The sequence below is a fragment of the Rana temporaria genome, chromosome 5 (genome assembly GCF_905171775.1).
Source record: "Rana temporaria chromosome 5, aRanTem1.1, whole genome shotgun sequence".
NCBI lineage: Eukaryota > Metazoa > Chordata > Amphibia > Anura > Ranidae > Rana > Rana temporaria.
Window position 1 is genome coordinate 157,546,877 of NC_053493.1, and position 19,967 is coordinate 157,566,843.

The 19,967-nt window shown below is 43.2% G+C and overlaps 1 protein-coding gene across 1 annotated transcript in view; it reads right to left on the reverse strand.

Annotated features, from left to right (window-relative positions):
• The window catches only part of GOLGA4 (golgin A4), a 157,912-nt gene that overhangs the window by 40,856 nt on the left and 97,089 nt on the right, over positions 1-19,967 (reverse strand). The window contains exons 17-19 of the mRNA XM_040353284.1: positions 14,427-18,313; positions 3,641-3,762; positions 1,358-1,488 (exon numbers count right to left, since the gene is read on the reverse strand). Coding sequence (XP_040209218.1) covers positions 1,358-1,488; positions 3,641-3,762; positions 14,427-18,313 — 4,140 coding nt within the window. The remainder of the gene's footprint in view (positions 1-1,357; positions 1,489-3,640; positions 3,763-14,426; positions 18,314-19,967) is intronic.

Here is a 19,967-nt window from a genome sequence, read left to right on the forward strand (position 1 = left end):
TTCCAATAATCGTATATTGATTAGGTCTCTTCCCAAGTAGAATTGGTTTTGGATAGACTGTTGTGGTAAAGCTGTTGAGGTATGGAATAAATAAGTACGTTTGTTCAATTAGACGATCAATGCCTTGAATTTATGCAGACACACCTATGTGGGCCCCCTTGAGGGCAATAGACTTGTTGAAATATGGGTTCGGGAATATGTCTTATTGTTGCATGCTGCAGACTGTCTAGAGTCTGCCGCTCTGCTCTTCACTGGACAGCGGCCGATATTACAGGCTGAAAGAGGGCGGAAGCTGGAGCTGCTGGAGTTAACTATTCACATTAAACAGTAGTTGACTGATTGCCGGGTGATCCTAGCAACCAATCACCAGCCTGGTAATGTGAAAATTAAACTCTGGACGCTCTCATCCAGTACTGTGATAACGGCTGATCTCTGCTCTACTGTACACCTGTGTAAGGTAGAAGAGTTCTACCTACACACTGGTATGCGTTTGTGTGTGTGGGTGACAGAGGACACTACGGGGGGAAATAATCACAGCAGAAGCGACTCGCCCCCATATATATATATATATATATATATATATATATATATATGATCCTGCACAGAGCTGCCGCCCTGTAACAGTAAAACTGCTATAGGGCAGTCAGCCAGTGATTAAAGAAGCAGCATAGCAGTATAAACATGCTTTAAGGGTAATTTAAGTTTGATCCACACAAATACTTTGGTAAGTTAAAAATGTTTTTGCTTTTTTTATGCCTCAAATGTGATAGTGATGCCACATATGTATGAAAGAAGATACTGTAAAACTAAAATTTGAAAACGTTTGGGGGACGTGCATTGCATCACCTCTTACTGCCCAAAGTGTAACTCCACTTTTACAGCCAAATTGGGATAAACACCTACATTATATTTGTTACATGTTGCCACTAACAGAGCATAGGTTAAAAACAGCAGGTTACCTTTTAAGTGCATTTTACTTAGGATAAACATAAATTCGATTTACACAATATCTATCCTAACAAAGCGTTAAAACTTTAGAAACCAACCTTCTGCATTTATGTTAATTGTCCCTGAAGCCGATGTATTGAAAGCAGAAAAAAAAGGGGGGGGGCAAGCGCAAGGATATGAGCGACTTTGACAAGGGCCAACCTCTAATGGGTAGGCGACTGGGTCAGAACAAAAACAATTTTTTTAATGCTAAAGGCTCAGTCTGACTCTATAGCAAAAGGATATTTCCCCAAGTTTCACGTATTAAATTTATGAAAAACAAAATTCTCTTGCAAAAAAAAAATAAACATTTTCAAATAACCGAATTAGTTACTATAGTAATAAATCTGACCAGGCCTTTAACGCTTACCTCAAAGAGTTCTTCATACTTTTTGACTGTTCTCTTTAAGTCATCTTCTTTCTCTGCAATTTTTTTATGAAGTTGTGTTGTTTCTATATGATGAGATTGCATTAATTCAGCCTCAACCTCCTGTGCTTTGCCTTAAACAAAGAGAATCTTGTTATTTAACCAGTAGGTTTAGTCCTTACAAAACTATACTTGTTTTTTTATTTATTACAGATCAGATAAAAACATGTATTACTGATAATGGATGATCTCCACTAAACTGCAGTGTGTTACTGTCCAGCAAACATTACATAATCTAATAGACAATTGTAAAAATCATGAAATACTTAAAAGAGGTCGCAAACCCTCGTGTTTTTTCACTTTAATGCAAAAAGTTTTATTTCCCTGAGCCGGGGAATTCACTCGGCAGTGACGCGCTGTGCCTCTCCCAACGGGGTCCCGACTCCTGATTGGATAGATTAATAGCATCGCAGCCTTTGGCTCCTGCTGCTGTCAATCAAATCCAATGACGCAGGAGCCGGGGGGAGGGGGCCGAGTCATACATTCGGCGGCTATGATGAAAGGGGAGTGCTGAGCCCCTGAAGCGTGTTGGCTGTTACAAAATAAAAATCTTTTAAAAAGTCTGAACAAGCTGGTGTGGCACTCTTATCTTTCCAAATCTTCAACAAACTTCTGGGTGTCTAGCAAGACCCCACAGTTGCTGTTGAGCAGCCCCTAGCACCAAAAACCACCTATCTCGTTAAAACACACCTGCATAAGGCTCAACACTCCTACATCACAAAGATAATGCTAAAATCAGGGCTCGACAAATCCCAGGCGCCAGGTCGCCATTGCGACTAGAAATTTCACACTGGCGCCTGGGCTTTGATCAGTGACAGGTGCTTCTGCTACAGGGCGGTCTGCGGGGTCTTGGCCAGGGATGTGATTAGCGGTGGCAACGGGGATGAAGCTGGAAGAGAGCGGCACGACAGGATGAAAATTGCCCAGTAAGGAAGGCCACTCCAGCTGACTTCCCGATCAGCTGATGTGATGTCACTATAGCGCATGTGCACATCGTAGGAGGCATTTTTGGACGGGAGATACCATTGGACGGGCAGAAATGAAAGTGGAGGGGCACCGTAGTCGTGAGATTGTGCCTCGCTGTTGCAGGGCGGGTTTTATCTGATGGAGGGGGGTCTACACTGATAGATGGGGGTCTGTACTTAGTGAGGGGATCTATACTGATGGAGCAGGGTCTGTACTTAGTGAGAGGGATCTATACTGCGGGAGGGGGGTCTGTACTTAGTGAGAGGGATCTATACTGCGGGAGGGAGGTCTGTACTCAGTGAGGGAGATCTACACTACGGGAGTGGGTTCTGAACTTGGTAAAGGGGATCTATACTGCGGGAGGGGGGTCTGTACTTAGTGAGGGGGATCTATACTGCGGGTGGAGGGGTCTATAATGAGAGAGGGGGGTCTATAGTTAGTGGAGGGGGGACTATAGTTGGTGGAGGGGGGTTATACCAACCCTAGTGATGACACTGGGGCTCATCACTGAGCCTAACTTTTTTAGCTGGCTCCTAGATTCAAAGCAAATTTGTCAAGCCCTGGCTAAAATTAACTCAAGAGATTAACTTAAAAAAATGCTTTTGGTGTGAAATGCTGCTGTGATCCATGAGACTGCGTCCCAAATGTGGAGATCACCCACGCTCAAACACTACAGTAATATTTGGCAAGCTTCTTACCAAGGTTATTCATATGCGCAGTGATTTTCTTGACTTTTTCTTGATTGTTTTAGGCCGTGTTCACATACTATACTGTATGCCTGTGCAGGGCTGCGTTTACCCACATGGGAATGCACAGGTGTTCCATGCATCCCGTCCCATTATGACAACAGCCACAGTGTCCCAATATGACATCCATCTAGGTGCACGTGTGTGTCCCCAAACTCACATTGTCTGCGGTCGGGAACATGCACCTAGATGTCATATAGAGACAATTGCCATCAAAGGGGCTACCTGCATGGTGATGCACAGCCCTACAGGGGCGTATGGTATAGTACACCTTGTGTGAATGAGGCCTTATCCAAATTTTCACCATGTAAAGATATCCAGTTGACGTCAATCTGATGTTCAGTAACAGTTAATAAAACTGCATAAAGCTAAAAGTGATTGATTTGTGGGCTACCCAGAAGTTAGCCCTAGCAGGATGATCTGTTTTTGTAAATATGTAGTATGCTAATCAGCGAGGTAAAATATTAGGAACTACAACCAGTGATAAAGAACATGGGATAAAATGCATGCTTACCTATTGTCTCCTGCACAGCAGTTTCAAGCTCACGTTCTTTCTGTGCCATCTGTGTATTGAACTCCCTCATTAGTTGTTTTAAAGTGGAATTGTGCTTCAATTCTTGATCTTCCTGCTCATGTCTAGACAAAAAAAAAAATGTGTTATGATGTGTGGCATTAACAAGGAACATTTAAACCACTGCACTGTTAAGTTCAACTAAAAGCAATCTAACCATCCCCAAAAATCTCCCTCTCCATCTCCAATATATCAAAAATATATATATATTTTTTTTCAAAAAAAAATAGTGTGTTCACAAGCTTTATCACTTTCTAGACCCAGTGACATATTTAGGGGATGTGCTCAGATCCCTTAAAATGGTCTTTTTACCTTGCATTCCCTGCGCACCCCTTCCTCCAAACTCTAAACACATAACTGCCTCCTCCAATTACCCAGCACTGTCCCCAGCTGCATCTCGTCTCTCTTCACTTCCTGCTCTCACATAAAACAGCATCAGTGCTGATGTCAGTAAAATCCTGCAAGGAGGGAGTGGAGGGTGTGGCCAAACCATGCTATGTGTGTCTATGGACGCACACAGCCTGGCTCAGGAGCACACACGGGTGCCCCCAAAGCACAGCACTTACTATGGGAGTACCCGCAGGAAAAAGAACAGCTCTGGAGGGAGACCACCAAAGAAGAGGTAAGAGGCCGCTCTGTACAATATCGTTGCACAGAGCAGATAAGAATAAACTTTATTATTTTATTTTTAAATAAAGAAATTAGCCTTTACAACCACTTCCATTGCAGTGACCAGTGAGAAGAATCAGAAAGAAGCTCTAAACAGGTGTTCCTGTTGATATAGATGCACCCTTCTGGGCTAGAACTCCCAAGAGCCAAAATGCTATTCCATAATATAGTAAGGGTGGACCTAATGACACCAGCCTTAGCCCAGAGGATTACAGAGGCAATTTCCCTGAGAGTTAAGCCACTGGTGTAGCATGACATTATCCATGCCTGAAGTTAGCCAGCAGACATGGCTGAACGCAGGGGTGGAGACAAACACAGGCCTTTACTGCAAAATTGAGGAAATTCAAAAAAAGAGATTTTTAATACAGCTTACTTGTAAAATCTTTTTCTTGGAGTACATCACGGGACACAGAGCGGCATTCATTACTATATGGGTTATATGGAGTACCTTCAGGTGATAGACACTGGCAATCTCAAACAGGAAATGCCCCTCCCTATATAACCCCCTCCCATAGGAGGAGTACCTCAGTTTTGTAGCAAGCAGTATGCCTCCCAAAATGTTCCTCAAAAATAGGGGTGGGAGCTCTGTGTCCCGTGACGTACTCCAAGAAAAAGATTTTACAGGTATGCTGTATTAAAAATCTCTTTTTCTTTATCGTTACATCACGGGACACAGAGCGGCATTCATTACTATATGGGATGTCCCAAAGCAATGCTTACAATGAGGGGAGGGAGAACATCTCCAAGACAAAAGGATTTAATTTAGAGGTATACTCAAATCATAATAAATCCAACTTAGTTGAGAAAAATAATCTTAAATTTTAAATTTAACTCAAAAAAAGAGGAGCCCCCGGAATCCGAGGGTCTCAAACTGCAGCCTGCAGCACTGCCTGCCCGAAGGCAGTATCAGTATTCCTTCTTACGTCCAACTTGTAGAATTTTGTAAATGTGTGGACAGAAGACCAGGTTGCCGCCTTGCAAACTTGAGCCATAGAGATCTGGTGGTGTGCTGCCCAGGAGGCGCCCATGGCCCTAGTAGAATGAGCCTTTAATGATACTGGAGGAGGCAACCCTTTCAAGCCGTAGGCCTGAGTGATTAATTGCTTAATCCACCTAGAAATGGTGGATTTTGCAGCTGCCTGCCCCTTCTTGGGCCCATCCGGTAGAATGAACAGCACATCTGTTTTCCGGATCTTCTTTGTAGCTTTAAGATAGGCCTTCATGGCCCTGACAATATCCAAGGTATGCAGCAACCCTTCCTTTCTGGAAGTAGGTTTAGGGAAGAAGGATGGTAATACCAAATCCTGGTTCAAATGAAAACTGGATATAACCTTCGGTAGGAAGGAAGGATGAGGGCGGAGAACGACCCTGTCCTTATGAAAAATAAGATATGGTTCCTTACAGGATAAGGCCGCCAGTTCCGAAACTCTTCTTGCGGAAACTATGGCAACCAAAAATACTAACCTTCTTGTCAGTAAAACCAAAGGAATTTCAGCCAACGGCTCAAACGGTTGTTTCTGTAAACTTGACAGAACAAGATTTAAATCCCACGGACAAAGCGGGGATTTAACTGGAGGTTTAATACGTAAGACCCCTTGAAGGAAGGTCTTAACCAGCGAGTGGGTGGCCAGCGGCCGCTGAAACCACACTGACAGGGCAGAAATCTGTCCTTTGATTGTGCTTAATGCCAATCCTTTATCCACTCCTAGCTGGAGAAAACTTAAAACTCTATCGATGGTGAACTTGCGAGGAAGCCATAGCTTGGACTCACACCAGCCTACATAGGCCTTCCAGACCCTGTGATAAATCACCCTAGAGACCGGTTTCCTGGCTCTGATTAGGGTAGAGATTACTTTCTGAGACAGACCTCTACCCCTGAGAATCAAGGATTCAGCTTCCAGGCCGTCAAATTTAGATGCCGTAAGGCAGGGTGGAGGATCGGACCTTGCGATAGCAGGTCTGGCCTTAGAGGCAGAGTCCAAGGGTCTCCCACTACCATCCTTAGGATTAGTGAGTACCATGCCCTTCTGGGCCATGCTGGAGCTACCAGGATAACTGGTATGTGCTCCACCCGGATCCTGCGCAGCAGGCGGGGTAGTAACTGGAGCGGGGGAAACGCATAAAGAAGTTTGAACTGATGCCAAGGGCAAACCAGCGCATCGGTTCCGCAGGCCATCGGATCCCTTGAGCGGGACATGAACCTGTCTAGCTTTTTGTTGAGTCTCGATGCCATGATATCCACGTCCGGCACTCCCCATTTTTGGCAGAGTGCTTGAAAGACTTGTGGATGCAGAGACCATTCCCCCGGCCATAGAGTCTGGCGGCTTAAGAAGTCCGCCTGAAAGTTGTCCACTCCTGGAATGAATATTGCCGATATGCAGGGCACATGAGCCTCTGCCCATAGGAGAATCAAGCTCACCTCTCTCTGAGCGGCTTGACTCCTGGTTCCCCCTTGGTGATTTATGTATGCCACGGCCGTGGCATTGTCTGATTGAATTCTCACCGGGAACCCCTGCAATTTTGACGTCCAAGCCCTGAGGGCTAGTCGAGCAGCTCTGAGCTCCAAGATGTTGATGGGCAACTGCTTCTCTGGCTTTGCCCAAGTACCTTGGCGAGTGCAACCATCCAAAATTGCTCCCCAGCCCGTCAGGCTGGCGTCTGTGGTCACTATCTTCCAAGCCACTGGGCTGAAAGACTTCCCCTTCAGTAGATTCTGGGGGTCTAACCACCAACACAGACTTTGTCGGACTCTTGATGAGAGCGGCAACGGGATATCCAAGGCCTGTGGCCTTCTGCTCCATGCTGACAGGATGGCTGCCTGTAGGATGCGAGTGTGGCTCTGGGCGTATGGTACCGCCTCGAATGTGGCCACCATCTTGCCTAGTAACCTCATACATAGGCGAATAGTTGGTTCTTTCTTGCTTAGAACCAGTAGGATTAATTCCTTGATGGCTTTGACCTTCCTCAGAGGTAGGAACACTCTTTGTTGTTCTGTGTCTAATCTCATGCCGAGATATTCCAACTGCCTTGTGGGCAGGAAAGCTGACTTTTCTCGATTTAGGACCCAGCCGAACCTCTCGAGGTATTGGACCGTGAGGGCCACTGCTCGCTCCAAGCCGGGAGACGAGTGGTCTATGACTAGGAGGTCGTCCAGGTATGCTAGGATCGTGACCCCTTGGATCCTTAGCTTGGCTAGGATTGGAGCTAGGACCTTCGTGAACACCCGGGGGGCCGTAGCCAACCCGAAGGGAAGCGCCACGAATTGGAAATGACGCGAAGCCACCATAAAGCGTAGGTATCTTTGATGTGGCTGATAAATTGGAACATGAAGGTAGGCATCCTTTATGTCTATGGACGCCATGAAGTCGTCCTTTTGGAGTGTGGCAGCTGCTGACCGCACGGATTCCATCCGAAATGAGCGGACCTTTAGGTATGCATTTACCATCTTTAGGTCCAAAATTGGCCTGACATCTCCATTGGACTTTGGGATGATGAATAGGTTGGAGTAGAAACCCAGCCCCTGTTCCGGGACTGGTACCTCTACTATTACCTCCTGGGAAAGTAGATGATCTAATGCCGATCTTAATGCGGCTCCCTTCTCCGGATCGTTTGGAATCCTCGACTCCTGGAAATGAGGAGGAGGAAACCTTAGGAAATCTAATTTGTAGCCTGTGGCCACGGAAGACCGTACCCACTCGTCGGGAATGCTGGCTTCCCAAATCTCTGAAAAGAGTCGCAGCCTTCCCCCCACCTTCGTGGGTGGGGGCGCCCCTTCATAAGGTTGGCTTGGGGGCTGGTTTTGCTGGTTTGCGAAACCACTGCTTTCTGCCTCTAGCAGCCTGTCCTTGTGACTTGCTGTTGAAGCCGAAGTTTGCTTTTGCAGGAGGCCGTCGATACTGCTTGGCATTAGAGGGCCCCTGCCCAGGGGAATACTGTCGTTTAAACGCAGGCCCCTGATACTTCTTCTTAGTTGGCAAGAGAGTACTCTTGCCGTTTGAAATGGTCTGAATGTATTTATCTAGGTCTTCTCCGAAGAGTCGTCCTCCATGGAAGGGGAACCCTACCAGGAGCTTCTTGCATGGGGGCTCAGCCTCCCAGCTTTTTAACCATAAGAGTCTTCTCATATGGATAAGGGATAACGATAAACGTGACGCTTGCTGGATAGAATCCCTGATTGCGTCTACCGTAAAACATATGGCCTTAGGGACATCCGAAAATTCTTCTGCCTGCTGGGCAGGAATAAGTTTAAGCATCTGCTTAAATTGATCCGATAATGCTTGAGCGACCCCAATCGCAGCCACAGCTGGCTGTACTACTGCCCCTGCAGTAGTGAAGGAGTTCTTAAGTAGTGCTTCCAAGCGCTTATCAACTGGATCCTTGAACACCTGTATGTTTTCTACAGGGCATGTTAACGATTTGTTAACTCATGAGATGGCTGCGTCCACTGCAGGAGTAGCCCATTTTTTGGAAAATTTATCTTGCATAGGATATAGGACAGAGAATCTTTTAGGTGGTAAGAAGATCTTATCTGGCTTGTTCCAATCTTGGAACAAAACTCCCTCTAATAGAGGATGGATCGGAAACACAGCATTGCTTTGAGGCGCCCTCAGTGAGCCCAAAGCTGAAACCGTCGATACCTGGAGATCTGGTACTGGCAAGTTGAATGCCTTATGGACCAAGTCCGACAATCCTTGAATCCACCAGCTCTCCCTCAGGGAGACTGCCCCAGACTCCTCTGTATCCGGATCTTCGATCCCTGAACCTACTTGGTCCTTGTCCAAGAGGTCGTCCAATTCCCCTGAGGAAAGGACCTCCTCTTCTGAGGGTCCGCGCTCGGGCGACGGAGATCTATTCCGCTTACTGCCCCGCATAGCTGCGGCTATCATTTTTCCCATGCTTTTCTGCATCTCTTTTAAAGAGGTGAGTAATACCTCCTCCGTGACCATCTTAGGGTTGGACTGACCCGCGTCAGCTCCAGCCCCAGATCCCGATGGCCCCAAGGCTCCCTGTGGGGAAAGCAGCGGCATAGCTTTGTCCGAGACCTCAGACTCTCTGGGGGAATCCCCACCTCTTGTACCCTCTGACCCGGATGCCATGGTACAATACCGAGGTACACCTGCTAGCTTATTGGTACCTGGGACTATAAATAGTTAAATGCCCAAACACCTGTTTGGGGGACAAAAAAATGCTTCCTCTCCCCTAGATGACACTTTTTTTTTTTTTTTCAAATCTAGGAAAGAAAAAACATTCTGTCCCCCTGAGTAGTATTGCAAGAAAAACTATGAGATGGAAAAGAAACAGCCTATTCCTAGGCTTGAAAACAGTCTTCTGAAGACTGCAATATTCTTTCTGGCCACTGTGTGTCCTCGGCGCCCCGTGCTGCCGCTCTGGTCTTTCCTCCCCAGTTCCAAAGTATTGAATGAGCTGTATGGAACAAACAAGGAAGGGCCGCCCCTTCCTTAAGCCACTGACCCGCCCTTCCCCCCCAGCAATCTCAAACAGGAAATGCCCCTCCCGACAGGGGGGGGGGGGGTTGGGAGGAAGGGACCTCTCTGCTCCAGCAAACTGCAGCCTGCAGCCTGGAACCACGAGGAGGTCAGGCTCTGAGGAGGAAGACTGAATGGAGCATCGCCTGGAGGCTTGCAGGTAAGCACAGCTCTCTGACACACACATATACTTTTATATCACACAGGCCCCACTCAATGCTTTTCCAACACTACAAGGGAGGTCACATCTTATGGGGAATAATACATATAGAGCCATCCTATCTTTATGATATGTGACTAGTTTGCCAGATGCAGTGCATAACTTTAGGCATGTCCCCTGTGACCCCCCAGAAAAAACCTGCTAAGAACCAAGTTCCGCAAGTTTTCCCCTCACTTACCTGCTCCATGCCGCAGGACTTTGCCAAGCAAGAGGCCCAATCTTCCCCCATCTCGGTGGGGATGTCTAGACCTTCAGGCCCTGGGTTCCTATGAAGGATCCACTGTCCTGGGCCCATATAGCACCCTGGCAACAGAAAACATTAGGCACCCAAAGGTTTTCTAAGTTCTGGGCCCAGGGTCCAGCTCTCTAAAAAGAAAAGCATTATGGGCTATACCCCAAGGGTTTGGGGTCCAGTTACTGACCACTTTAGCGCTGAGGCTTTTTTGGACAGAACCGGTTAGCTCACCTAATCCCAAGGATGCGGAGGCAAGCTAAACCATGACTAACACCTAAGACACTGGCGTAAAAACTGAGGTACTCCTCCTATGGGAGGGGGTTATATAGGGAGGGGCATTTCCTGTTTGAGATTGCCAGTGTCTATCACCTGAAGGTACTCCATATAACCCATATAGTAATGAATGCCGCTCTGTGTCCCGTGATGTAACGATAAAGAAAATACATTTTTTTACTTCATGGGGTTACAGAAAGGACCTCAGGAGATTGGACACTGGTAAAACAATAAGAACAGCTCAGTATAACCCTTCCCACTCTCTGCATGGCTTTGTTTTATTAGTAGGAGTAATAATAGGAGTGGAGCATAAGAACAGAAGGGAGGGACTTGTCTCCCTTAATGCAGTGGTTCTCAACCTCAGTCCTCTGCAACAGGACACGTTTTGGGAATTTCTCTTACATAAAATAGCCAAAATACCAAGCCATTGTCTCCGATTTAAAGCACCTGTGCATGCAAGATAAAGGCTGCAAACATGGCCTGTTGGGGGTACTTGAGGACTGAAGTTGAGAACCACTGCCTTAATGTTTTTTAAACAAAAATACTATTTTCTTAATCTAACAGTACAGGATGAGTATTCAGGTACACTGGGACGTCCAAAGGCCTTCCAAATGAGGAGTGGGAAAGATAACAAACACTAGCAAGGATGTTCTCAATTCCAATGTTGAACTTGTGACCCACAATTTTAGGGCAATCTTGTTTCTGCTGGTGAAGTCTATGGTTCCTCTTGTTCCATACTGCTAGATTGCTGGGTTCCAACAGTCTTGGGTTTCTGGAACTTCCTTGAAGGACACGATTAGGCTCAAGATCCTCATGCAAAAATGTAGTGTGGGGTTGGCTTCTGCACTGTAGAAGAAAAAAACTTTGGACAGGGCGTGCCCAAGATCAAGCTTAGAAACTCAAACTTGATTACATGGTTCTCTGTAGGGTCTTGTGCAGCAACTTGGACTTTGACAGAGCCTGAGTCAACCAACCACTCCTTCAGAAAAAAGTTGCCCAGATATTCCAATATGGGGATGTACTGGGAGGGAAGCAGAGCAAGAACAGGAGCTAGCACCTTAGTAAAGACCCAAGTTACAGTGAAAATGTCAAAGGGAAGGGAAAAATTGTTTGCCAACAGTAAACACAGGTAGCACTGATGTGCCAGGAAAATTGAGCCATGTGATGAAATGTGGTCCTACACTTCGATCAGGCTGAACGTAGAATGGGACCTCAACTGTTTATCTGGTAACTGTATGCATATTTACATATGGGCAAAATGAATTGGTATCTTTTAATTTTTTATTTATTTTGCGCATCTTTTGATTAAATTACCTTTATTATTAACACATACACTATTTTACCAAAAGTATTGGGCCTTTCCACACACATGAACTTTAATGGCATCTAGTCTTGGTCCGTAAGGTTCAATACTGAGTTGGCCCACCCTTTGCAGCTTATAACAGCTTCAACTCTTCTGGGAAGGCTGTCCACAAGGTTTAGTGGTGTGTGAATGGGAATGTTTGACCATTCTTCCAGAAGCGCATTTGTGAGGTTGGGCAATAATTTGGACGAGGATGCCTGGCTTGCAGCTTCCACTCAAATTCATCCCAAAGTTGTTCTATCGGGTTGAGGTCAGTACTAAAGCCAGTCAAGTTCCTCCACCCCAAACTCGCTCATCCATATCTTTAAGTACCTTGCTTTGTGCACTAGTCCAAAGCATTTGGTGGAGGGGGGATTATGGTGTGAGATAATATTTTAGGGGTGGGGATTGGCCCCTCTTTTCCAGTGAAGGGAACTCTTAAGGTGTCAGCATACCAAGACATTTTGGACAATTTCATGCTCCCAACTTTGTGGGAACAGTTTGGGGATAGCCCCTTCCTGTTTCAACATGACTGCATAACAGTGAACAAAGCAAGGTCATACAAGCAATGAACTATTGATTTCTTTATTTTTGATGCACGTTAATTTATGGTCTTTGGTATAAAATTTATGATTTATTATGCATGTGATTTGAGGTGTATCTGTACACTGGATTGTGAGCATTTAAAGGGATAGCACTCCCATTTTATGTCCATTTATCTTGTATTTGGATATAAGAGTGCTGCTGTTCTGATATTTACGCAGAGTGCAAGATTTATCTATTTACGTTTTACACAAAAGTGCACATCCTTGGTGTCCACAGAGACCAGTCCATGATGATCTCCAATTGACAATTCTAACCATCATTACAATGCTCATTATGTTAATTATCATCAAAATCGATGCGCATTATCAATCCACCCAGTCAGCCGTGATGGCCAACAGATGTTCCTCCACTTGGACAAAATGGGGACACCCTATTATGGTGAGGAGGACTTGCTTGCAGACTTGGAGGTCCAAGTCTTTCGTTGGAATTGGAGTTTCAGGTTTTGCCAGCGGATATTTATCCAGCCGACGGATTTCCAGCGGATAAAAATTTTGTAGCATGCTACAAAATCTATCCGCTGGAATCCAGTCCAGCGGACTGATCCGGTCGTCTGTACAAACTCACCGGATCAGTCCGTCCGATCCCATCCCTCGCATGCGTCGTATTGATTTGACGCATGCGTGGAAGTATTTACCTTCCAGGGTCGCGCACGTCGCCGCGGCACGTCACCGCGGATGTATTCCGCGCGGATTTTGATCCGATGGTGTGTACAAGCCATCGGATCAAAATCCGGAGGGGAAATGTCCGATGGAAACGGTCCGCCGGACCGTTTCCATCGGATAACCCCTCGTCTGTACGAGGCCTTAAGAGTAGAGGACTTCCCAGATGGAGATTTTCATTGTCCAGGGACATGAGTGGACTAGGAATGGAAGAGGTGCTTCCTGATGCTGCACTATACTGCACTGATGCTCCACAATCCAACATTTGAGGCAAATGGTCCTTCTCATATGTACTGAAAGGAGGCCCATTCTGGATATCTGGTACATATCAGCTAGCTCATCAACACTACATATAAAGAATAAATGAGCGTTACGGAGTTCTATACATTGTCAGAAAGAGATCTACTCAGCTGTCAATCAATTCCAAGTTATAAATATGAGATGACAGCGCACATTATCTTCACAGTAAAGGTGAGAAGATTTTAGCAGAAATGTAATTACACCTCCCATCATCATCTGCTCGTAGAACACACAATAGAGTAGGGCCCACAGGCAAGAGCTCCTTTTGCTAGAGGTCAGACGGATCCATTAGGATAGGTGCAGGATCTGAGAACACAACCTTGGACCACACAGGTAAGGTTTAGCAGATGGACATGGTTGCAATGACAGGTTGCATGGAAGGACCTAGAGGGAGAATAAGGCCATAGAAAAGGTTTCTAGCCTTTACACCACCTAAATCAAGAGCCAGGCTAGATTATTATAATTACCTTGCCTAAAGCCCCATACACACTATCAGTTTTCCTGCAGGTTTACCAAAACCATCCAATATGAGGTCAAACCTTGAGAGTTTCAATTTGTATGCAATCAGGTAGGCCCTTGCACTACATGGTTTTGGTAAACCTGAAGCGAAAAACCTGCAGGAAAACGGATAGTGTGTATGGGGCTTAACAACTGCTGCAACATCAGTCAGTCACACATGGAGTGTACCGTTTTCACCAAGTTGGCAGACTGACAAATATACATTGCGAGAAAGAGCAATAACACATATTAGGATTCTTTACATTAAGCTGATCCAATGCCAGATATTCTAATACTTCTCGAAACAGGCTTGAAGGTGTAGCATTTTACCAGCAGCAATTAGGAAGATCAAGTGTTAAACTCATATTTAGGAAAATCTACAATATTGAAAACAATCAATGAGTGTCAAAGTAGAACTATACCTAAATATTAAAGACTTACTTTATTTTTTGATCGGTTTCTTCAAATAGCTCTTTCTTTACCAAATCCAACTCTTGATTGTGCTCCTTTCGTAAAGTGCGCATGTCTTTTTGCAATTTGGTTACTTCCTTGCGGAATTTCTGTACTTCACCTTCGGCTCCTTGAAGCTTTATCTTTAGTGCATTCTCTTGAGACTGAATTTCATCAAAAAGCACCTGTAAATCTTCACATGTCTTTGTTTTCTCCTCCAATTTCTCCATGCAAGCTTTCAGCTCTGAATCTTTGTCAGTTAATTGTTCCTGAAAAGAAAGTAAAACTTCCTGATGTTTGGAAGACAACTGCTTATTTTTTAGTTTTTCTGCTTCCATTTCATTTATCATGCTCGATTCCCTCTCTTTAAGGCTCTGCTCAGATTCAGAAAGTTTTTTCTGGATATCTTCCAGTGAGTCTTCCAGCTCTTTCACTCTCTGTTCTTTCAAAGTTATGTCTCGTCTAACATTTGCTAATTCGCTTTCTTTGCTATTGGATTGCTCCAACAACAATGAATATCGGTTTTCGTATTCTTCTTTTTCTTGGTGCCACCCTACTTGAACTTTTTGGCATTCTGTTTGAACCTGATCTCTTAGCTCATTAAGCTGAATTTCCAGATCTTGCTTAGATTTTTCCTTCTCTTCCAATTGAGATGTTAGCTGCTTCTTGACTGAACCAATTTTCTGCTCTGCTTTTTTCTTTAATTCTGCTATCTTTTTAGTACTTTCAGCAGCCAACTGTTCCTTAAGTGCTTTTAGTGCGTTCTCTTTACTTTCTGTTAGCTCTGCTTTCAATGCTTCCCACTCAGACTGTCTCTTGCTAAAATCTTCTTTCAAGCTTGAGATTTCATGGCGTAGTAGGAGTACCTGTTGTTGAGCTTCTATGGAGTAGCCATCTTTTTCTGATGCAACAGTTTGAATCTGTTCAAGTTGCAGTTTTAATTCTTTCTTCTCAATACTTTGATGCTCAATCTGCCTATCTATTTCTTGCATTAAACAAACTTTTTCATTTGCGAGTTTGGCCAGCTCGGCATTCATTTCTTGAATTCTTGAACTTTGACTCTCTAATTTGGAGGCCAATTCTGTCTCCCTTTTGCTTAGTTCTTTTGCATTCTTACTCTGATAATTGTTTAAGTCTTCCGTAATCTTGCGTATCTGGTCATCTTTTTCTGTTAGTTGGCTATTGACCATTTCATTTTTTCCTTGAAGTTCTTTAATTGTTTGATGGTTTTGTGTGAACTTAACTTCAGCCTTTTTCTTCCACTCTTCAAACTTATTTTTCAGCATGCCTGCTTCCTCTGCACAACGCGTTTTCTCTTTACTTATTTCCTCAATTTTAGATGTTAAACCTAGGATCTGATTATGAAGGTGCTGCTGGCTCTCTTTGTGCTGTGAAGTAAGGAAAACTATGGCCTTCTCCTTTTCTTCTAAATCCACACTGTTCTCAAGCTTCAGTTTAAGTTCATTAATCTCTCCATCTTTTTCTTTTAATGCAGCAGTCAGAGATGTAACAGAGTTGATATTATCTGAAAGTTGTTTTCTTAGCTCTGTGATGCACGATTCTTTTTCATCTGCAACCTTCTGCTGATTTCCTCCTTCTTTTTGCAATATCTCTTTCTCCATAATAAGAGCATCCAATTCATCCTTCATAACCAATATCACATTTTCTTTTTCCTGCAAATGCTGGGTAGCCTGGGTCAGGGAAAGGTTTACAGAAGAAAATTCTTTATTTATTTGTTCAAGCTGAGTTTCTAAATCTTGAATCTTAGCCACATGTTTTGATACAGATCCTTGAACTTTAAATATTCCATTTTCACAATGTGTAATTCTTGGAATCAATCTGCTTACTTGATCACTATATTTATTACTGAGTGCTGCTGTCAAAGATTCTAACAGTGAAACAATTTCTTTGCAGTATAATTCAAAATTATTTTCCTGTTCACGCAACAAGTGACTGCATTGAGAGTCTTTTTGTAAGAGCTTATCTGCCATTTCTTTATTATGACAGTCCTCAAGTGACTGACATTTACCTTCAGCTTCTTGCAATTTACCAAGCAGTTCATTTGTTTTGCTTTTATCCCCCTCTACCTCTGATCTAATCGAATTCAGCTGCTCTTCAAGCACCATCTTTTCATCCATCAAGGTAGTATATTTGTTTTGCAATATTTCAAGCTGAGATTTCAAATTATTTTCACTATTCGTTAAGACTAAAACCTGATCAGATGTCTGATTTAGCAGCTCTTGTAATTCATTAAAGGAGATGCTTAATTTATTTTTCTCTTCTTTCAGTTCATCCATCTGTTTATCCGCTTCTTTCTTTTCTTTGCTCAAATTAGTAAACTGCTGTTTAATTTCTACTACCTCTTGCTCTTTTTCCTGAAGTTCAAGCTCATGCTTTTCTCTCAGTTCTTCTGCATGCTGGCTAAGCTTCCTCTCCCAGCCCTGAATAGTCTCCTCCATCAGTCCCTGGTGAGTCTCACTCATATTTTGTATCTGCTCCTTGTGGTTTTGCTCCAGCTGAGACATTGTCTCATTAATTCCTTCAGAGCTGGCTTGGGCCATTTCCAGCATTTTCTCATTGAACTGCTTTTCTTTATTATTGAGTTCAACTTGTTTCTTTTCAAGCTCCTCTTTCATCTTACTTTCTAGCTCCGAGTATTTCTTCTTGGAGGCCTCCTGAATGTCTTTTATTCTTTGCTTCATTTTTTCAATCTTATTATTTTGTGTTTTAGTTTTTGCTTGGTGTTCTTCTTGCAAAGATGCCATTTTCTTTTCTTTGGAAGACACATTTTGGTTCAGTTCTAAAATAATTTGACCATGTGTTTCTTTGAGCTTCAAGTTTTCATTCTCTTTCTCAAACACAATTCTGTTCAAGTCTTCTATCTGACACTTGTACTCATTTATCTTGGTCTCAGACTGCAATGTAAGAGCATTGATTTGGTCGTTCATGTTCGTGGTTTGCTTATCAATCTGTAATGAAAGGTTCTGCACCTGCTCCTTAAAAGAATGCAACTCTAAAGTCAAATTACTACATGCTGATTCTTTTTCTTTTACCAAATCTTTCAGATGAACATTCTCTTGGGTCACAGCATCTATCTTCTCTTGCAGTTCTGCTAGCCGAGCCTCAAAAGCTTCTGCATCTTCCTGCATCTTCTTCAGATGTGAGCATTGTAATTTATCCAACTGAGAAGAGACAGCCTTACACTCAGCTATAGCTTTTTCCAGAGTTTCACTAAGTTTCTGCTTTTCTGCTTGACTATTTTCAAGGTCTTTCTCCTTACCGTGCAACAAAAGTTTAAGACCATTGATTTCTTCCTTTAAATCTTTTTCTACTCCTTGAGTTAGAATTTCTGTTTCCTTTTCAATTGTACCGATTTGCACTTGATGCTGCTTCTGCAGCTCATTCAGCTGAGCTTCATAATCATGTTTCATCTCACCCATCTTATTTTGACATGCCAAAAGCTTCTGTTCCATCTCCTGACGGAGTTTAAAGGCTTCAGACAGTTCCGATGAGAGGGCTTCCAGCTCTGTTTGCTTTACGTCTAGTTTCTCCAAGGTCTTCTCGTTCATTTCTTCTATATGAGCCTGAAACTTTTGCTCTTTATCTTTCAGCTGCAGATCACGTTCTTCCTGAAACCGCTCTTTCATCTCAATAATGCTAGCATCATGTTCTTGTTCAATACTTTCAAGCTTCTCTTTCAATAACTTTTCATATTCTTGACTATGAAGTTCAAGTTCTTTTTTGTGTTGCTCCATAAGTGTACTTATCTCTTCATTGTGCTTGTTTGTTTCACATTCAATCAGTGTTGCCAATTCTCCTGTCTTGCTGTCACTGTCTTGTGAAGTTTTTGCAAGGAAGCTTTCTAGTTCAAGTATTCTCTGTCAAGATAGAGAAGTAGTAGGGTAAACATTGTATACATTTCCAACCGACATGTGCAAAAAACATGATAAAGCATGAATAATATGCATTAGAATAGGTTTAAAAATAATGAAAGCTAAACTGAACCAGCTAAATATATTTTGCGTGCAATAAAACAAAAGGTGTGCAATGTCTTGACATTTGTTTTCCTTAGAAAACAGCCATATTCCAAGAAGAAAATCTGGTCTACCACCAGTATGCTTGCTGTAGAGAAGTATCCTTGCTCTGTGTGGAATCAGTGATTTCTTTGCAGAGGTCTGTCATAATCACTGCTCTACAATTCTAGTTCTACAGCCAGCAAAGCTCAGGACTCCCTGCTGAAATGAGAGTGGGTGTGGATTTTATCTCTGTAGAGAGAATACTGATTTCAGAAAAAGACAAGGGTCATCCTCTACAGCAGGGATATGCAATTAGCGGACCTCCAGCTGTTGCAAAACTACAAGTCCCATCATGCCTCTGCCTCCCGGTGTCATGCTTGTGGCTGTCAGAGTCTTGCTATGCCTCATGGGAATTGTAGTTCTGCAACAGTAGTTCTGCAACAGCTGGAGGTCCGCTAATTGCATATCCCTGCTCTACAGCATGTTGGCAGGGGACAGGCTTCTCTATTCTGGTTAGAAAATAAACTATGAGGCTTTGCACAACTTATGCACAACTTATTTCACTGCTTTAAACTGTTCAGTTGGGGTTTTAAAGCAATATAAAACCCACAAGCAAACATTTATTATCTTGCAGCTTACCAATTGTTAGATGTGGTGTCTGCATTGGTTTTCTTTTTAGACTTTATTTCCTTTATTATCGCTGGGTGATCTGGACAGTAAGTTTCTTGTTTTTCAACAAAACAAAATTTACCACTTTACAATGATCAGCTTTTATTTATTAATGTAAAATCTTTATTCCAAAAGAAAAAAAAAAAAAAAGTTGGAGTTTAGCTTCAATTTGTTAGTGAATATAAATCTACTAGTATATCTAACATTCCCCTCAAATCAGACTGACTATGCAAACGTGGCCCTGTGCTACTCCATCCAGAGTGGGGGCACTCTACAGGATGCGTGTTGCTGGCCAGAAAAAAAAGTCTAAAAAAAATAATGCAGCCACCACATCCTAGGACTAGTAAGCTGCAATATATAACATTTTTGGCTTTGTGTTTAATACCATTTTAAACTATTTTAATAGTTAACCACTTCAATACTGGGCACTTTCACCCCCTTTCTGCCCAGCCCAATTTTCTGCTTTTAGCACTGTTAAACTTTGAATGACAATTGCGGGGTCATGCAATGCTGTAAATGCTGTACCCAAACAAAATTTGTATCAATGTTTTGAAACAGAGCTTTCTTTTGGTGAAATTTAATCACCACTTAGCATTTTATTTTTTGCTGAACAAATGAAAAAAAACGTAAAAATAAATAAATAAAAGTTTTTTTAGTTTCGGTTACAAAATGTTGTAAATAAGTCATTTTTCTCTCCTTAACCGATGTGCGCTGATAGGCCGCACTGATGAGGTGGCACTGATGTTGTCACAGGAAAAGATATAGTAAAATAGTTACAAAAATGTACTGATACAGTATGTGTGAAAGTGAAAGCCTTTAAAAGATCCAATAAACTAGATCCAGACTG